General features: G+C 46.2%; 1 protein-coding gene across 4 annotated transcripts in view; it reads right to left on the reverse strand.

Annotated features, from left to right (window-relative positions):
• The window catches only part of TUB (TUB bipartite transcription factor), a 216,135-nt gene that overhangs the window by 56,987 nt on the left and 136,859 nt on the right, over positions 1-22,289 (reverse strand). For all 4 annotated transcript variants that reach the window (XM_077453673.1, XM_077453671.1, XM_077453674.1 and 1 more), the window contains exons 2-3: positions 3,046-3,097; positions 323-485 (exon numbers count right to left, since the gene is read on the reverse strand). In XM_077453673.1, coding sequence (XP_077309799.1) covers positions 323-485; positions 3,046-3,097 — 215 coding nt within the window. The remainder of the gene's footprint in view (positions 1-322; positions 486-3,045; positions 3,098-22,289) is intronic.

Below are 22,289 nucleotides of genomic sequence, written 5' to 3' on the forward strand. Positions count from 1 at the left end.
AAACAGCACCACCTGCTGGAGAAGCTCCTCTGGTGCAGAGACTGATGTGGAAAGATGTTAAGCCCTCTGAACGTACAGTACAGTGCCACAGACTATGTTGGCGCTATATGAAAAACTTAATTTAGACTGAAGTCCAGGAACTGTACCTACCACTTCCCTAACTTACTGTCCACCATACTGTAAGTCATGGGAGGGGTAGGGATATTGGTCAAACAACCAGATAGATATAAAATTCCTATCTTTGACAAAAGCCCCACCCACTGCGCAGTAATACTCTTGCACTCAGCCCACCACCCCTGCACAGCGCCCCCTATAGGCTTACCGTGGTATATGGTGCTGCTGTTGCTGCTGTGATAAGACTCCACCAGGGGCGCCTGCTCCTCTGACTGCTTCATCCTGCGGGTTCGCGCCCGACCGTCCACATTAGACTGGACCATGAGGGGCTCCTGACGCTTCTTCTTCTGCTTCTGCTCTAAAAGGGCGCGCTGCGATCACAAATAAACATATGTATATTAATGAAGATAAAATAATAAATATAATAATAAACATTGGTTAGACTGTCAGCTCTTCTGCCTATTGCACATAGCTCATGTCACTAGAAAAGATACATTTTGTGACAAACTATGGGACAATGTGGAGGAGATCATGTTCAGCATAAATTTGAGCAATAGTAATCTATCTATCTAGAAAAATGCTAAGGGCCTGGCTCTGGCGTTATTTCTTTTATTCACTGCCCCTCTGTTTTTGGCAGTGCTCACTTCTTCACACTCTCTCATAACTATGCACAGGTGTGGTGCAGCAGCTAGCGGTCCAGGGATTGTGCACAGGTGTGGTGCAGCAGCTAGCGGTCCAGGGATTGTGCACAGGTGTGGTGCAGCAGCTATTGGTCCAGGAATTGTGCACAGGTGTAGTGCAGCAGCTATCGGTCCAGGGATTGTGCACAGGTGTGGTGCAGCAGCTAGCGGTCCAGGGATTGTGCACAGGTGTGGTGCAGCAGCTATCGGGCCAGGGATTGTGCACAGGTGTGGTGCAGCAGCTTTCAGTCCAGGGATTGTGCACAGGTGTGGTGCAGCAGCTTTCAGTCCAGGGATTGTGCACAGGTGTGGTGCAGCAGCTATCAGTCCAGGGATTGTGCACAGGTGTGGTGCAGCAGCTATCAGTCCAGGGATTGTGCACAGGTGTGGTGCAGCAGCTATCGGGCCAGGGATTGTGCACAGGTGTGGTGCAGCAGCTATCGGGCCAGGGATTGTGCACAGGTGTGGTGCAGCAGCTATCGGTCCAGGGATTGTGCACAGGTGTGGTGCAGCAGCTTTCAGTCCAGGGATTGTGCACAGGTGTGGTGCAGCAGCTATCAGTCCAGGGATTGTGCACAGGTGTGGTGCAGCAGCTATCAGTCCAGGGATTGTGCACAGGTGTGGTGCAGCAGCTATCGGGCCAGGGATTGTGCAGAGGTGTGGTGCAGCAGCTATCGGTCCAGGGATTGTGCACAGGTGTGGTGCAGCAGCTATCGGGCCAGGGATTGTGCACAGGTGTGGTGCAGCAGCTATCGGGCCAGGGATTGTGCACAGGTGTGGTGCAGCAGCTTTCAGTCCAGGGATTGTGCACAGGTGTGGTGCAGCAGCTATCGGGCCAGGGATTGTGCACAGGTGTGGTGCAGCAGCTATCAGTCCAGGGATTGTGCACAGGTGTGGTGCAGCAGCTTTCAGTCCAGGGATTGTGCACCGGTGTGGTGCAGCAGCTATCATTCCAGGGATTGTGCACAGGTGTGGTGCAGCAGCTATCAGTCCAGGGATTGTGCACAGGTGTGGTGCAGCAGCTATCAGTCCAGGGATTGTGCACAGGTGTGGTGCAGCAGCTATTGGTCCAGGGATTGTGCACAGGGGTGGTGCAACAACGATCAGTCCAGGGATTGTGCACAGGTGTGGTGCAGCAACGGTTGGTCCTGGGTTTGTGCACAGGTGGGGTACAGAAGCTATTGGCTCAGGAATTGTGCACAGGTGTGGTGCAGCAACGGTTGGTCCTGGGTTTGTGCACAGGTGGGGTACAGAAGCTATTGGCTCAGGAATTGTGCACAGGTGTGGTGCAGCAGCTTTTGGTCCAGGGATTGTGGACAGGTGTGGTGTAGCAGCTATTGGTCCAGGGATTGTGCACAGGTGTGGTGTAGCAGCTATTGGTCCAGGGATTGTGCACAGGCGTGGTGTACTGTCAATACAGGACCAATTGTATGCCTTCTCTGACAAAGAACACCTTCCAGCAGTGTTTAGATACAGTCCTATAGGAAGCCCTGATGAAGGGGGATTGTTGACTGCCGAAACCCGTTGGGCAAATTGTATCTTGCGATTGCCACATTGCTATCAGCAGTAAATGGTCATGGACTCCTAAAATGACTGTCTGGTGCTCTTTCTATCAATTTAGGAGTCCTTCACCCTTCGGTGAGGTGCTTTCTTTGCGGTAGAACTGCCGATCTTAAGTGATTAAGCCCAATCAACACCTTCTGATTGACGGATATAAGATCTGATGCCAGCGCCCCACATCTACCTGGTTCTGGACTCTCTATCTGCCATGGCATTGAGGCCTTGAAAGCCTTGTGCAGCCATAAGCTCCGCCCACTGCTGCCCCCCTCTGTCTGTCCACTAATGTAAATGTATATATACACAGGACAGGTGGATGTCCGCTATATGTCCATCAATGTGATGGACTGCCTCCTGGACCAGTAGGAAAATTGGAGGTGAGAGAGGGCGGGGCCAAGGTCAGAATTTACAGGAAAAGTCAAGATTTCCATAAAAATTTAGCTCTGATTTGATAATAATTTTAACATTCTGTTTTCACTAAACGTTATACCTGCAATTAGATCATTTTTTTAATATATTTAAAATACTTTGGGCTGCCCAAATTTGTGACCTGCGGAAAATAATCCATCATATTAAAATAAAGATGAAGAATACAGCAATTTATATTCCGAGTCTCTGTAACGGGTGAAGCGCCCCCCTAGTGGTGAAATGGAGGAATGAGATAATGAAGGTCTCTCCAATGTCATCGACTCACCTGTCTGTCAAGTTTCTGCTGCCGAAGACTACTACTCTCATCATCCAGGACACTGCGAATAGAAAGAGAGAAGTGATATTGAGTGATTGCAGACAGAAGCCGCATTCCAGGCACACTGCAACAATGTAACACGTTTTCCATTCCATCATTACACACATAAAGATTGATGGAGACCCCCGAATGCTGCATGAGAATGAGACCAACACACAGCTACTGCTCAGTGTTCAGCCTCATTACATGTAGCATGACTATCCCGAAACCAGCCTAAAACCAGCCCGAGGGTCTTCAGTGTCCCCCTGGAGCAAAGAAAACCCACAACTGTGCCCAGAACTAGGAATACTAATATATGAGATTGTTTCATTACCATCAGTCTCTGTACCAGAGGAGCTTACACTCTAATGTCCCCTCCCCCCACAGTCACATCAGTCTCTGTACAGAGGAGCTTACACTCTAATGTCCCCTCCCCCCACAGTCACATCAGTCTCTGTACAGAGGAGCTTACACTCTAATGTCCCCTCCCCCCCACAGTCACATCAGTCTCTGTACAGAGGAGCTTACACTCTAATGTCCCCTCCCCCCACAGTCACATCAGTCTCTGTACAGAGGAGCTTACACTCTAATGTCCCCTCCCCCCACAGTCACATCAGTCTCTGTACAGAGGAGCTTACACTCTAATGTCCCCTCCCCCCACAGTCACATCAGTCTCTGTACAGAGGAGCTTACACTCTAATGTCCCCTCCCCCCACAGTCACATCAGTCTCTGTACAGAGGAGCTTACACTCTAATGTCCCCTCCCCCACAGTCACATCAGTCTCTGTACAGAGGAGCTTACACTCTAATGTCCCCTCCCCCCACAGTCACATCAGTCTCTGTACAGAGGAGCTTACACTCTAATGTCCCCTCCCCCCACAGTCACATCAGTCTCTGTACAGAGGAGCTTACACTCTAATGTCCCCTCCCCCCACAGTCACATCAGTCTCTGTACAGAGGAGCTTACACTCTAATGTCCCCTCCCCCCACAGTCACATCAGTCTCTGTACAGAGGAGCTTACACTCTAATGTCCCCTCCCCCCACAGTCACATCAGTCTCTGTACAGAGGAGCTTACACTCTAATGTCCCCTCCCCCACAGTCACATCAGTCTCTGTACAGAGGAGCTTACACTCTAATGTCCCCTCCCCCCACAGTCCCATCAGTCTCTGTACAGAGGAGCTTACACTCTAATGTCCCCTCCCCCCACAGTCACATCAGTCTCTGTACAGAGGCGCTTACACTCTAATGTCCCCTCCCCCACAGTCACATCATTCTCTGTACAGAAGAGCTTACACTCTAATGTCCCCTCCCCCACAGTCACATCAGTCTTTGCACCAGAGGAGGTTACACTCTAATGTCCCCTCCCCCACAGCCACATCAGTCTCTGTACAGAGGAGCTTACACTCTAATGTCCCCTCCCCCCACAGTCACATCAGTCTCTGTACAGAGGAGCTTACACTCTAATGTCCCCTCCCCCCACAGTCACATCAGTCTCTGTACAGAGGAGCTTACACTCTAATGTCCCCTCCCCCCACAGTCACATCAGTCTCTGTACAGAGGAGCTTACACTCTAATGTCCCCTCCCCCCACAGTCACATCAGTCTCTGTACAGAGGAGCTTACACTCTAATGTCCCCTCCCCCCACAGTCACATCAGTCTCTGTACAGAGGGGCTTACACTCTAATGTCCCCTCCCCCCCCACAGTCACATCAGTCTCTGTACAGAGGAGCTTACACTCTAATGTCCCCCCCCACAGTCACATCAGTCTCTGTACAGAGGAGCTTACACTCTAATGTCCCCTCCCCCCACAGTCACATCAGTCTCTGTACAGAGGAGCTTACACTCTAATGTCCCCTCCCCCCACAGTCACATCAGTCTCTGTACAGAGGAGCTTACACTCTAATGTCCCCTCCCCCACAGTCACATCAGTCTCTGTACAGAGGCGCTTACACTCTAATGTCCCCTCCCCCACACATCAGTCTCTGTACAGAAGAGCTTACACTCTAATGTCCCCTCCCCCCACAGTCACATCAGTCTCTGCACCAGAGGAGGTTACACTCTAATGTCCCCTCCCCCACGGCCACATCAGTCTCTGTACAGAGGAGCTTACACTCTAATGTCCCCTCCCCCCACAGTCACATCAGTCTCTGTACAGAGGAGCTTACACTCTAATGTCCCCTCCCCCCCACAGTCACATCAGTCTCTGTACAGAGGAGCTTACACTCTAATGTCCCCTCCCCCACAGTCACATCAGTCTCTGTACAGAGGAGCTTACACTCTAATGTCCCCTCCCCCACAGTCACATCAGTCTCTGTACAGAGGAGCTTACACTCTAATGTCCCCTCCCCCCACAGTCACACTCTATTATTATTATACATTTATATAGCTCTGACATATACCGCAGTTCTGTACAGAGATTGCATGCAAATTGTACAATCAGATGGTATTTTATGTTAGAAGCATGAAGCTGGCCATACATGGATCCAAGTGCTGAAAGATGCCAGGGCCCCATTACCTGCTGCTGAAATTCAGCCAGTGTGTACAGCAGCCTGCCCAGCCAGCTTCTGTAGAATGGGCATGCTGGAAAACCAGCATCTGATTGGCATTGGCCATTGGTTGTAAGCGCTGACCAATGGCTCAGCAGGGAGCACCTCGGTTTTTTTTTTCATTCAGCCCACTGGGTTGAGTGAAAAAAAAATGCCTGTGTGTACCATTCAATGTATTCCCCCCTGTATGATGTGCTCCTTCTGTACGATGTACTCCTCCTGTATGATGTACTCCTCCTGTACGATGTGCTCCCCCTGTACGATGTACTCCTCCTGTATGATGTGCTCCTCCTGTACGATGTACTCCCCCTGTACAATATACTCCTCCTGTACAATATACTCCTCCTGTACAATATACTCCTCCTGTACGATGTACTCCCCCTGTACAATATACTCCTCCTGTACGATGTACTCCCCCTGTACAATATACTCCTCCTGTACGATGTACTCCTCCTGTACAATATACTCCTCCTGTACAATATACTCCCCCTGTACAATATACTCCTCCTGTACGATGTACTCCCCCTGTACAATATACTCCTCCTGTACAATATACTCCTCCTGTACAATATACTCCTCCTGTACGATGTGCTCCCCCTGTACAATATACTCCTCCTGTACAATATACTCCTCCTGTACAATATACTCCTCCTGTACAATATACTCCTCCTGTACGATGTGCTCCCCCTGTACAATATACTCCTCCTGTACAATATACTCCTCCTGTACGATGTGCTCCCCCTGTACAATATACTCCTCCTGTACAATATACTCCTCCTGTACGATGTACTCCCCCTGTACAATATACTCCTCCTGTAAAATATACTCCTCCTGTACGATGTACTCCCCCTGTACAATATACTCCTCCTGTACAATATACTCCTCCTGTACAATATACTCCTCCTGTACAATATACTCCCCCTGTATGATGTGCTCCCCCTGTACAATATACTCCTCCTGTACAATATACTCCTCCTGTACAATATACTCCTCCTGTACAATATACTCCTCCTGTACGATGTGCTCCCCCTGTACAATATACTCCTCCTGTACAATATACTCCTCCTGTACAATATACTCCTCCTGTAAAATATACTCCTCCTGTACGATGTGCTCCTCCTGTACAATATACTCCCCCTGTACAATATACTCCTCCTGTAAAATATACTCCTCCTGTACGATGTGCTCCCCCTGTACAATATACTCCTCCTGTACAATATACTCCTCCTGTACGATGTGCTCCCCCTGTACAATATACTCCTCCTGTACAATATACTCCTCCTGTACAATATACTCCTCCTGTACGATGTGCTCCCCCTGTACAATATACTCCTCCTGTACGATGTACTCCCCCTGTACAATATACTCCTCCTGTACGATGTACTCCCCCTGTACAATATACTCCTCCTGTACAATATACTCCTCCTGTACAATATACTCCCCCTGTACAATATACTCCTCCTGTAAAATATACTCCTCCTGTACGATGTGCTCCCCCTGTACAATATACTCCTCCTGTACAATATACTCCTCCTGTACGATGTGCTCCCCCTGTACAATATACTCCTCCTGTACAATATACTCCTCCTGTACAATATACTCCTCCTGTACGATGTGCTCCCCCTGTACAATATACTCCTCCTGTACGATGTACTCCCCCTGTACAATATACTCCTCCTGTACGATGTACTCCTCCTGTACAATATACTCCTCCTGTACGATGTACTCCTCCTGTATGATGTACTCCCCCTGTACAATATACTCCTCCTGTACAATATACTCCTCCTGTACGATGTACTCCCCCTGTACAATATACTCCTCCTGTACAATATACTCCTCCTGTATGATGTACTCCCCCTGTACAATATACTCCTCCTGTACAATATACTCCTCCTGTATGATGTACTCCCCCTGTACAATATACTCCTCCTGTACAATATACTCCTCCTGTACAATATACTCCCCCTGTACGATGTACTCCTCCTGTATGATGTACTCCCCCTGTACAATATACTCCTCCTGTACAATATACTCCCCCTGTATGATGTACTCCCCCTGTACAATATACTCCTCCTGTACAATATACTCCTCCTGTACGATGTACTCCTCCTGTACGATGTACTCCCCCTGTACAATATACTCCTCCTGTACGATGTACTCCTCCTGTACAATATACTCCTCCTGTACGATGTACTCCCCCTGTACGATGTGCTCCCCCTGTACAATATACTCCTCCTGTACAATATACTCCTCCTGTATGATGTACTCCCCCTGTACAATATACTCCTCCTATACAATATACTCCTCCTGTACGATGTACTCCCCCTGTACAATATACTCCTCCTGTACAATATACTCCTCCTGTATGATGTACTCCCCCTGTACAATATACTCCTCCTGTACAATATACTCCCCCTGTACGATGTACTCCCCCTGTACAATATACTCCTCCTGTACAATATACTCCCCCTGTACGATGTACTCCCCCTGTACAATATACTCCTCCTGTACAATATACTCCTCCTGTATGATGTACTCCCCCTGTACAATATACTCCTCCTGTACAATATACTCCCCCTGTACGATGTACTCCCCCTGTACAATATACTCCTCCTGTACAATATACTCCCCCTGTACGATGTACTCCCCCTGTACAATATACTCCTCCTGTACAATATACTCCTCCTGTACGATGTACTCCCCCTGTACAATATACTCCTCCTGTACGATGTACTCCCCCTGTACAATATACTCCTCCTGTACAATATACTCCTCCTGTACGATGTACTCCTCCTGTACAATATACTCCTCCTGTACGATGTACTCCTCCTGTATGATGTACTCCCCCTGTACAATATACTCCTCCTGTACAATATACTCCTCCTGTATGATGTACTCCCCCTGTACAATATACTCCTCCTGTACAATATACTCCCCCTGTACGATGTACTCCTCCTGTATGATGTACTCCCCCTGTACAATATACTCCTCCTGTACAATATACTCCTCCTGTATGATGTACTCCCCCTGTACAATATACTCCTCCTGTACAATATACTCCTCCTGTACGATGTACTCCTCCTGTACGATGTACTCCCCCTGTACAATATACTCCTCCTGTACGATGTACTCCTCCTGTACAATATACTCCTCCTGTACGATGTACTCCCCCTGTACAATATACTCCTCCTGTACAATATACTCCTCCTGTATGATGTACTCCCCCTGTACAATATACTCCTCCTGTACAATATACTCCTCCTGTACGATGTGCTCCCCCTGTACAATATACTCCTCCTGTACAATATACTCCTCCTGTATGATGTACTCCCCCTGTACAATATACTCCTCCTGTACAATATACTCCTCCTGTACGATGTACTCCCCCTGTACAATATACTCCTCCTGTACAATATACTCCTCCTGTATGATGTACTCCCCCTGTACAATATACTCCTCCTGTACAATATACTCCCCCTGTACGATGTACTCCCCCTGTACAATATACTCCTCCTGTACAATATACTCCTCCTGTACAATATACTCCTCCTGTACGATGTGCTCCCCCTGTACAATATACTCCTCCTGTACAATATACTCCTCCTGTACGATGTACTCCCCCTGTACGATGTACTCCCCCTGTACAATATACTCCTCCTGTACAATATAATCCTCCTGTACGATGTACTCCCCCTGTACAATATACTCCTCCTGTACGATGTACTCCCCCTGTACAATATACTCCTCCTGTACAATATACTCCTCCTGTACGATGTACTCCTCCTGTACAATATACTCCTCCTGTACGATGTACTCCTCCTGTATGATGTACTCCCCCTGTACAATATACTCCTCCTGTACAATATACTCCTCCTGTATGATGTACTCCCCCTGTACAATATACTCCTCCTGTACAATATACTCCCCCTGTACGATGTACTCCTCCTGTATGATGTACTCCCCCTGTACAATATACTCCTCCTGTACAATATACTCCTCCTGTATGATGTACTCCCCCTGTACAATATACTCCTCCTGTACAATATACTCCTCCTGTACGATGTACTCCTCCTGTACGATGTACTCCCCCTGTACAATATACTCCTCCTGTACGATGTACTCCTCCTGTACAATATACTCCTCCTGTACGATGTACTCCCCCTGTACAATATACTCCTCCTGTACAATATACTCCTCCTGTATGATGTACTCCCCCTGTACAATATACTCCTCCTGTACAATATACTCCTCCTGTACGATGTGCTCCCCCTGTACAATATACTCCTCCTGTACAATATACTCCTCCTGTATGATGTACTCCCCCTGTACAATATACTCCTCCTGTACAATATACTCCTCCTGTACGATGTACTCCCCCTGTACAATATACTCCTCCTGTACAATATACTCCTCCTGTATGATGTACTCCCCCTGTACAATATACTCCTCCTGTACAATATACTCCCCCTGTACGATGTACTCCCCCTGTACAATATACTCCTCCTGTACAATATACTCCTCCTGTACAATATACTCCTCCTGTACGATGTGCTCCCCCTGTACAATATACTCCTCCTGTACAATATACTCCTCCAGTATGATGTACTCCCCCTGTACAATATACTCCTCCTGTACAATATACTCCTCCAGTATGATGTACTCCCCCTGTACAATATACTCCTCCTGTACAATATACTCCTCCAGTATGATGTACTCCCCCTGTACGATGTGCTCCCCCTGTACAATATACTCCTCCTGTATGATGTACTCCCCCTGTACAATATACTCCTCCTGTACAATATACTCCTCCTGTACAATATACTCCTCCTGTACGATGTACTCCCCCTGTACAATATACTCCTCCTGTACAATATACTCCTCCTGTACAATATACTCCTCCTGTATGATGTACTCCCCCTGTACAATATACTCCTCCTGTACAATATACTCCTCCTGTATGATGTACTCCCCCTGTACAATATACTCCTCCTGTACAATATACTCCTCCTGTACGATGTGCTCCCCCTGTACAATATACTCCCCCTGTACAATATACTCCTCCTGTACGATGTACGCCCCCTGTACAATATACTCCTCCTGTACAATATACTCCTCCTGTACAATATACTCCTCCAGTATGATGTACTCCCCCTGTACAATATACTCCTCCTGTACAATATACTCCTCCTGTACGATGTGCTCCCCCTGTACAATATACTCCTCCTGTATGATGTGCTCCCCCTGTACAATATACTCCTCCTGTATGATGTACTCCCCCTGTACAATATACTCCTCCTGTATGATGTACTCCCCCTGTACAATATACTCCTCCTGTATGATGTGCTCCCCCTGTACAATATACTCCTCCTGTATGATGTACTCCCCCTGTACAATATACTCCTCCTGTACAATATACTCCTCCTGTACGATGTGCTCCCCCTGTACAATATACTCCTCCTGTATGATGTACTCCCCCTGTACAATATACTCCTCCTGTACAATATACTCCTCCTGTACGATGTGCTCCCCCTGTACAATATACTCCTCCTGTATGATGTACTCCCCCTGTACAATATACTCCTCCTGTACAATATACTCCCCCTGTATGATGTGCTCCCCCTGTACAATATACTCCCCCTGTACAATATACTCCTCCTGTACAATATACTCCCCCTGTACAATATACTCCCCCTGTACAATATACTCCTCCTGTACAATATACTCCTCCTGTATACTCCCCCTGTACGATGTGCTCCCCCTGTACAATATACTCCTCCTGTACAATATACTCCCCCTGTATGATGTGCTCCCCCTGTACAATATACTCCTCCTGTACAATATACTCCCCCTGTACGATGTACTCCCCCTGTACAATATACTCCTCCTGTACAATATACTCCCCCTGTACGATGTGCTCCCCCTGTACGATGTACTCCTCCTGTACAATATACTCCTCCTGTACAATATACTCCCCCTGTACGATGTACTCCCCCTGTACAATATACTCCTCCTGTACAATATACTCCCCCTGTACGATGTACTCCCCCTGTACAATATACTCCTCCTGTACAATATACTCCTCCTGTACGATGTGCTCCCCCTGTACAATATACTCCTCCTGTACAATGTACTCCCCCTGTATGATGTGCTCCCCCTGTATGATGTGCTCTGTATACTATGTACAGTGGTGTGAAAAAGTGTTTGCCCCCTTCCTCATTTCCTGTTCCTTTGCATGTTTGTCACACTTAAGTGTTTCGGAACATCAAACCAATTTAAACAATAGTCAAGGACAACACAAGTAAACACAAAATGCAATTTGTAAATGAAGGTGTTTATTATTAAAGGTGAAAAAAAATCCAAACCATCATGGCCCTGTGTGAAAAAGTGATTGCCCCCCTTGTTAAGACATACTAAAACTGTGGTTGTCCACACCTGAGTTCAATTTCTCTAGCCACACCCAGGCCTGATTATTGCCACACCTGTTCACAATCAAGGCATCAATGTCTGTACAATATACTCCTCCTGTACGATGTGCTCCCCCTGTACAATATACTCCTCCTGTACGATGTGCTCCTCCTGTACAATATACTCCTCCTGTACGATGTACTCCCCCTGTACAATATACTCCTCCTGTACGATGTACTCCTCCTGTATGATGTACTCCCCCTGTACAATATACTCCTCCTGTACAATATACTCCTCCTGTACGATGTACTCCCCCTGTACAATATACTCCTCCTGTACAATATACTCCTCCTGTATGATGTACTCCCCCTGTACAATATACTCCTCCTGTACAATATACTCCTCCTGTATGATGTACTCCCCCTGTACAATATACTCCTCCTGTACAATATACTCCTCCTGTACAATATACTCCCCCTGTACGATGTACTCCTCCTGTATGATGTACTCCCCCTGTACAATATACTCCTCCTGTACAATATACTCCTCCTGTATGATGTACTCCCCCTGTACAATATACTCCTCCTGTACAATATACTCCTCCTGTACGATGTACTCCTCCTGTACGATGTACTCCCCCTGTACAATATACTCCTCCTGTACGATGTACTCCTCCTGTACAATATACTCCTCCTGTACGATGTACTCCCCCTGTACGATGTGCTCCCCCTGTACAATATACTCCTCCTGTACAATATACTCCTCCTGTATGATGTACTCCCCCTGTACAATATACTCCTCCTATACAATATACTCCTCCTGTACGATGTACTCCCCCTGTACAATATACTCCTCCTGTACAATATACTCCTCCTGTATGATGTACTCCCCCTGTACAATATACTCCTCCTGTACAATATACTCCCCCTGTACGATGTACTCCCCCTGTACAATATACTCCTCCTGTACAATATACTCCCCCTGTACGATGTACTCCCCCTGTACAATATACTCCTCCTGTACAATATACTCCTCCTGTACGATGTACTCCCCCTGTACAATATACTCCTCCTGTACGATGTACTCCCCCTGTACAATATACTCCTCCTGTACAATATACTCCTCCTGTACGATGTACTCCTCCTGTACAATATACTCCTCCTGTACGATGTACTCCTCCTGTATGATGTACTCCCCCTGTACAATATACTCCTCCTGTACAATATACTCCTCCTGTATGATGTACTCCCCCTGTACAATATACTCCTCCTGTACAATATACTCCTCCTGTACGATGTACTCCTCCTGTACGATGTACTCCCCCTGTACAATATACTCCTCCTGTACGATGTACTCCTCCTGTACAATATACTCCTCCTGTACGATGTACTCCCCCTGTACAATATACTCCTCCTGTACAATATACTCCTCCTGTATGATGTACTCCCCCTGTACAATATACTCCTCCTGTACAATATACTCCTCCTGTACGATGTGCTCCCCCTGTACAATATACTCCTCCTGTACAATATACTCCTCCTGTATGATGTACTCCCCCTGTACAATATACTCCTCCTGTACAATATACTCCTCCTGTACGATGTACTCCCCCTGTACAATATACTCCTCCTGTACAATATACTCCTCCTGTATGATGTACTCCCCCTGTACAATATACTCCTCCTGTACAATATACTCCCCCTGTACGATGTACTCCCCCTGTACAATATACTCCTCCTGTACAATATACTCCTCCTGTACAATATACTCCTCCTGTACGATGTGCTCCCCCTGTACAATATACTCCTCCTGTACAATATACTCCTCCTGTACAATATACTCCTCCTGTACGATGTACTCCCCCTGTACGATGTACTCCCCCTGTACAATATACTCCTCCTGTACAATATACTCCTCCAGTATGATGTACTCCCCCTGTACAATATACTCCTCCTGTACAATATACTCCTCCAGTATGATGTACTCCCCCTGTACGATGTGCTCCCCCTGTACAATATACTCCTCCTGTATGATGTACTCCCCCTGTACAATATACTCCTCCTGTACAATATACTCCTCCTGTATGATGTACTCCCCCTGTACAATATACTCCTCCTGTACAATATACTCCTCCTGTACAATATACTCCCCCTGTACAATATACTCCTCCTGTACAATATACTCCTCCTGTACAATATACTCCTCCTGTATGATGTACTCCCCCTGTACAATATACTCCTCCTTTACAATATACTCCTCCTGTATGATGTACTCCCCCTGTACAATATACTCCTCCTGTACAATATACTCCTCCTGTACGATGTACTCCCCCTGTACAATATACTCCCCCTGTACAATATACTCCTCCTGTACGATGTACGCCCCCTGTACAATATACTCCTCCTGTACGATGTGCTCCCCCTGTACAATATACTCCCCCTGTACAATATACTCCTCCTGTACGATGTACGCCCCCTGTACAATATACTCCTCCTGTACAATATACTCCTCCTGTACAATATACTCCTCCAGTATGATGTACTCCCCCTGTACAATATACTCCTCCTGTACAATATACTCCTCCTGTACGATGTGCTCCCCCTGTACAATATACTCCTCCTGTATGATGTGCTCCCCCTGTACAATATATTCCTCCTGTACAATATACTCCTCCTGTACAATATACTCCTCCTGTACAATATACTCCTCCAGTATGATGTACTCCCCCTGTACAATATACTCCTCCTGTACAATATACTCCTCCTGTATGATGTGCTCCCCCTGTACAATATACTCCTCCTGTATGATGTACTCCCCCTGTACAATATACTCCTCCTGTACAATATACTCCTCCTGTACGATGTGCTCCCCCTGTACAATATACTCCTCCTGTATGATGTACTCCCCCTGTACAATATACTCCTCCTGTACGATGTGCTCCCCCTGTACAATATACTCCCCCTGTATGATGTGCTCCCCCTGTACAATATACTCCCCCTGTACAATATACTCCTCCTGTACAATATACTCCCCCTGTACAATATACTCCCCCTGTACAATATACTCCCCCTGTACAATATACTCCTCCTGTACAATATACTCCTCCTGTATACTCCCCCTGTACGATGTGCTCCCCCTGTACAATATACTCCTCCTGTACAATATACTCCCCCTGTACGATGTACTCCCCCTGTACAATATACTCCTCCTGTACAATATACTCCCCCTGTACGATGTACTCCCCCTGTACAATATACTCCTCCTGTACAATATACTCCTCCTGTACGATGTACTCCCCCTGTACGATGTACTCCCCCTGTACAATATACTCCTCCTGTACAATATACTCCTCCTGTACAATGTACTCCCCCTGTATGATGTGCTCCCCCTGTATGATGTGCTCTGTATACTATGTACAGTGGTGTGAAAAAGTGTTTGCCCCCTTCCTCATTTCCTGTTCCTTTGCATGTTTGTCACACTTAAGTGTTTCGGAACATCAAACCAATTTAAACAATAGTCAAGGACAACACAAGTAAACACAAAATGCAATTTGTAAATGAAGGTGTTTATTATTAAAGGTGAAAAAAAATCCAAACCATCATGGCCCTGTGTGAAAAAGTGATTGCCCCCCTTGTTAAAACATACTATAACTGTGGTTGTCCACACCTGAGTTCAATTTCTCTAGCCACACCCAGGCCTGATTATTGCCACACCTGTTCACAATCAAGGCATCACTTAAATAGGAGCTGCTTGACACAGTAAGGTCCACCAGAAGATCCTTAAAAGCTACACATCATGCCGAGACCCAAAGAAATTCAGGAACAATTGAGAAAGAAAGTAATTGAGATCTATCAGTCTGGAAAGGGTTATAAAGCCATTTCCAAAGCTTTGGGAATCCAGCGAACCACAGTGAGAGCCATTATCCACAAATGGCGAAGACATGGAACAGTGGTGAACCTTCCCAGGAGTGGCCGGCCGCCCAAAATTAACCCAAGAGCGCAGCGACGACTCATCCAAGAGGTCACAAAAGACCCCACAACAACGTCCAAGGAACTGCAGGCCTCACTTGCCTCAGTTAAGGTCAGCGTTCATGCCTCCACCATCAGGAAAAGACTGGGCAAAAATGGCCTGCATGGCAGAGTTCCAAGGAGAAAACCACTGCTGAGCAAAAAGAACATCAAAGCTCGTCTCAATTTCTCCACAACACATCTTGATGATCCCCAAGACTTTTGGGACAACATTCTGTGGAGCGATGAGACAAAAGTGGAACTCTTTGGAAGGTGTGTGTCCAAGTATATCTGGCGTAGAAGGAACACTGCATTTCATAAAAAGAACATTATACCAACAGTAAAATATGGTGGTGGTAGTGTGATGGTTTGGGGCTGTTTTGCTGCTTCAGGACCTGGAAGACTTGCCGTGATAAAAGGAACTATGAATTCTGCTGTCTACCAAGAGATCCTGAAGGAGAATGTCCGACCATCTGTTCCTGTACTCAAGCTGAAACCAACTTGGGTTCTGCAGCAGGACAATGATCCTAAACACACCAGCAAGTCCACCACCGAATGGCTGAAGAAAAACAAAATGAAGACTTTGCAGTGGCCTAGCCAAAGTCCTGACCTGAATCCTATTGAGATGTTGTGGTATGACCTTAAAAAGGCCGTTCATGCTCGAAAACCCTCTAATGTAACTGAATTAGGACAATTCTGCAAAGATGAGTGGGCCAAAATTCCTCCAGGACGCTGTAAAAGCCTCATTGCACGTTATCGCAAACGCTTGGTTGCAGTTGTTGATGCTAAGGGTGGCCCAACCAGTTATTAGGTTTAGGGGGCAATCACTTTTTCACACAGGGCCATGATGGTTTGGATTTTTTTTCACCTTTAATAATAAACACCTTCATTTACAAATTGCATTTTGTGTTTACTTGTGTTGTCCTTGACTATTGTTTAAATTGGTTTGATGTTCCGAAACACTTAAGTGTGACAAACATGCAAAGGAACAGGAAATGAGGAAGGGGGCAAACACTTTTTCACACCACTGTATACTATGTATGTATACTATGTATATGTATACTATGTAACTATGACGACAAGTATACTATGCAACTATGACAAGTATACTATGTAACTATGACGACAAGTATACTATGTAACTATGACAACAAGTATACTATGTAACTATGACAATAAGTATACTATGCAACTATGACAACAAGTATACTATGTAACTATGACAACAAGTATACTATGTAACTATGACGATAAGTATACTAGAAGAAAGAAAAGAGGTTTAACCTTAAACTATGTAGAGCAGGGATTTGCAATTAGCGGACCTCCAGCTGTTGCAGAACTACAAGTCCCATGAGGCATAGCAAGACTCTGACAGCCACAAGCATGACACCCAGAGGCATGATGGGATGTGTAGTTTTGCAACAGCTGGAGGTCCGCTAATTGCAGATCCCTGATGTAGAGGGTTCTTTACTGTAAGAGCGGCAAGGATGTGGAATTCCCTTCCACAGGCGGTGGTCTCAGTGGGGGGCATCAATAGTTGAAAAAAACTACTAGATAAGCACCTGAACGACCGCAACATACAGAGATATACAATGTAATATTGACATATAATCACACACATAGGTTGGACTTGATGGACTTGTGTCTTTTTTCAACCTCACTTACTATGTAACTATGACGATAAGTATACTATGTAACTATGACAACTAGTATACTATGTAACTATGACGATAAGTATACTATGTAACTATGACGATACGTATACTATGTAACTATGACAACAAGTATACTATGTAACTGTGACAACAAGTATACTATGTAACTATGACGATAAGTATACTATGTAACTATGACAACAAGTATACTATGTAACTATGACAACAAGTATACTATGTAACTGTGACAACAAGTATACTATGTAACTATGACGATAAGTATACTATGTAACTATGACAACAAGTATACTATGTAACTATGACAACAAGTATACTATGTAACTATGACAACAAGTATACTATGTAACTATGTTGTAGTTCTCCCCATTTCACTCAGAATGTATCTCCAGCTGTTAGTGAATAGAGAGCACCCTCCCCCCCCCCCCCCAACACAGCGACAATGGTGCGATTGAGAAGCACAGCTGTGCGCGCATGTTTATCCTCGCACTAAGGACTAGCGAGAGACAATCTGGAACAGAACTCGGGGACTTTTGGCAACAACTTGCAGAACTGAACAAATTCTGACAGGAACATAATGAGGGAGAATTCTACATCCCATAATCCTGAAATCACAAGAATTGTAGCGGATAATACACGGCTCTGTGCTGAGCAACTCTTCTTATACCTCCTGATGGTAACCAGAGCCGGGAAGAGAGGAGTGTTAAGAATGTCCCCAAAACCGCCCTGCGTTTCTGTGCGTTTCTGTGCGTTTCTGTGCGTTTCCGCGCTCCACACCCGGGGCTCCCTATTCATTTCAATGGGCTGCCCTACATGCGGCAAAGTAGCTCACGTACCTGTTTGCCACATTGAACCTTTGCGTGCTTATAACCGCGTCTTTTTGCTGAGTTTTTCCGCTCCAGAATCGCGGCAAAATGTGCAACACACTTGCAGTGCCGTTATTTCTTAAAGGCACCCCAAACAGTGCGGTTTTGTGTGCCTGTCACGCAGCAAAACAAGCAACGCCAGGCGCGCCTTGCTCGGTGCCAAAATTTGGTACGCGATCTTCTTGTTCGTGTTTTTTGGATTGTAGGGAGGCCCACTGAAAATGAAAGGTGCCACGTAAATGAGGAAAAAAAAATAAAAAATGCGAGGTCGCAGTGTCGCTCGCTCAGGTATGGGCGGGGCCTAATGTGGTGTTTAATGTATGAATAACACAATTAAAGCAAGAAAAATAAATGACAAAAATGACAGCCTGACAAAGATCTTCTCACGAGAAAGAAAATCAGGAGACAAAATGAAACAATGTCAGGAACGAAATACAAATGTAACAAAATCTTCATGAGCCGATCCGATACGCCGGAGTCCGTGCCACGTATTTCCTCCACGTAAAGCGCGTCACTTTTTGTTTTAGGCTCCATTCACACCTGCAAAAGACGGGACGCGTTTGCGATGCCATTACTTTTAACAGCACCTCAATTGCGCAGAAATTTTGCCCCGAATGTTGCGCGGTACATCGCGGTACATCGCGCTACAATCGCAACGTGCAACACCCTTCGCTCAAAAAGGAACGCAAACTTCTTTTGAGCAACTGCGGCGCAATTTGCTGCATTAGCAATGCGAAAAATGTTGGCGAGACTGGGGTGCCATTAGGACTAATGGCATCGCAAAAGCGCCCTGCGTTTTGCAGTAATTTGAAATCGCGGGCGCAATCGGGTGATGCTGCCTGGGATCAGGTGCCTTAGGTGTGTTATTCAGACATTTATGCTGCCCGTTTCTTCAGGAGCCGTGCCGTGACCGGCGGCTCCTATGCGCATGTGTGGGAGTGACCTCATCGCGGCTCTGGCCAATCACAGCGCCAGAGGCCGCAAACCCAGAAATAACTCCGGGAGACGTGCCGCCAGTCACACCGGTGTACGGGGTCCGCTGCAAGAGCTTTGTTCTAAGGTAGTTCATAATGAGCTGGTATACAATGCGATGCGATGCAATGTATACTAGCTCATGCAGTGTATACTAGCTCATTATGCCTTTGTCTTGCAGGTTTTTATTTTATTTTTTTCTGAGCTTACAATAGCTTTAATAAGTTATATCTATTCACAGGAGTGTGAGGGTTTAGGAAAGTTTTTAGGGTTGGGGTGTGACTGGCCTCAGGTGATACACAGAGATAAATCAAATCCTCCTACATAAGTTGTACCTGTTTATCTGCAGTCTTCTCTTTCTCTACATCAGTTCAAAGTGCAGAATTTCTAAAGTTTGTCTGAGGGTTCAGAAAAAAAAGGGAGCGGAGAGCTTAAATTACAATCCTGCAGAGCGCAGTGAGGAGAGTGATGGGAGCTGATTGGATCAAAGGCGCACATATACCCCCCCCCCACACACACACACACACACACACACACACACACACCCCACCCTTGCACACACAGGAACAGAGCTAAGAATGTCAATTGCAGAGGTCGCTCCCCTTTCACAACATGCCGCATGCTCCCAGCACAAAGATATGCAAATATGCGGCCCCACAAAAAAAAAAGCCCAGTCCAGTGGGGCCACATAGTTGCGTATGCTGCTTGGTACCAAGGGGTTGAGCAGACCATAGACTAGTCAAAATCCAAATGAAAATTCACAGTCATTTGTTTTTCACATCAACAGTGTGCGAGTTGCGGCATGCGATTTTCATGCCGCAATCAAAAGTACCTGAACCAACATGCTGGATTTTGTTTCAAAAAATGAAACAAACGATGGCACAATTGGAGCCATTTTCAATCGACAGAACACTGAGTTCTTGGTTCATCTATAGCCAGCCTAAGCCCTTGTACACGCGGTCGGAGATTCCGACAACCAAATCCGTCGGATTTTGTCCGAAACTGTTGCATACACACGGTCGGACAAAGTTGTCGTAAAATCCGATCTTTCAGAACGTGATGACGTCATTTCATAACGATGGGACTACATTCACTCTAGTAGCCAATAGCTTTGATGTAGGAATTTGATCTGAGCACGCGTGGCACTTTGTCCGATCGGAATTCTCTACACATGATCGGAGTATGTCCGATCGGAGCATTTTGTCAGAAAATATTTCCGGCAAGTTGGAAAATTTGGTCCGACGGATATTCCGATGGAAACAGTCCGATGGAGACCACACACAGTCGGAATAGCCGACAAAACGCTCCGATCGGACACATTCCGTCGGAATCTCCGACCGTGTGTACAAGGGCTTAGGCTTCATCAGTGTGGGGTATATAGGGGTCTATTTCCAAGCTTTCCTCAGTGTGGGCTATATAGGGGTCTATTTCCCAGCTTTCCTCAGTGTGGGCTATATAGGGGTCTATTTCCAAGCTTTCCTCAGTGTGGGGTGTATAGGAGTCTATTTCCCACCTTTCCTCAATGTGGGGTATATATGGGGTCTATTTCCCAGCTTTCCTCAGTGTGGGGTATATAGGGGTCTATTTCCCAGCTTTCCTCAGTGTGGGGTATATAGGGGTCTATTTCCCAGCTTTCCTCAGTGTGGGGTGTATAGGAGTCTATTTCCCACCTTTCCTCAGTGTGGGGTATATAGGAGTCTATTTCCCACCTTTCCTCAATGTGGGGTATATATGGGGTCTATTTCCCAGCTTTCCTCAGTGTGGGGTATATAGGGGTCTATTTCCCACCTTTCCTCAATGTGGGGTATATATGGGGTCTATTTCCCAGCTTTCCTCAGTGTGGGGTATATAGGAGTCTATTTCCCACCTTTCCTCAATGTGGGGTATATATGGGGTCTATTTCCCAGCTTTCCTCAGTGTGGGGTATATAGGGGTCTATTTCCCAGCTTTCCTCAGTGTGGGGTGTATAGGAGTCTATTTCCCACCTTTCCTCAGTGTGGGGTATATAGGGGTCTATTTCCCAGCTTTCCTCAGTGTGGGGTATATAGGGGTCTATTTCCCAGCTTTCCTCAGTGTGGGGTATATAGGGGTCTATTTCCCAGCTTTCCTCAGTGTGGGGTATATAGGGGTCTATTTCCCAGCTTTCCTCAGTGTGGGGTATATAGGGGTCTATTTCCCAGCTTTCCTCAGTGTGGGGTATATAGGGGTCTATTTCCCAGCTTTCCTCAGTGTGGGGTGTATAGGAGTCTATTTCCCACCTTTCCTCAGTGTGGGGTATATAGGAGTCTATTTCCCAGCTTTCCTCAATGTGGGGTATATATGGGGTCTATTTCCCAGCTTTCCTCAGTGTGGGGTATATAGGAGTCTATTTCCCACCTTTCCTCAATGTGGGGTATATATGGGGTCTATTTCCCAGCTTTCCTCAGTGTGGGGTATATAGGGGTCTATTTCCCAGCTTTCCTCAGTGTGGGGTGTATAGGAGTCTATTTCCCACCTTTCCTCAGTGTGGGGTATATAGGGGTCTATTTCCCAGCTTTCCTCAGTGTGGGGTATATAGGGGTCTATTTCCCAGCTTTCCTCAGTGTGGGGTATATAGGGGTCTATTTCCCAGCTTTCCTCAGTGTGGGGTATATAGGGGTCTATTTCCCAGCTTTCCTCAGTGTGGGGTATATAGGGGTCTATTTCCCAGCTTTCCTCAGTGTGGGGTATATAGGGGTCTATTTCCCAGCTTTCCTCAGTGTGG

This window comes from Lithobates pipiens, unplaced genomic scaffold (genome assembly GCF_037356315.1).
Source record: "Lithobates pipiens isolate NorthernLeopardFrog02 unplaced genomic scaffold, aLitPip1_a1.2 Scaffold_24, whole genome shotgun sequence".
In the NCBI taxonomy this organism is placed as follows: Eukaryota; Metazoa; Chordata; class Amphibia; order Anura; family Ranidae; genus Lithobates; species Lithobates pipiens.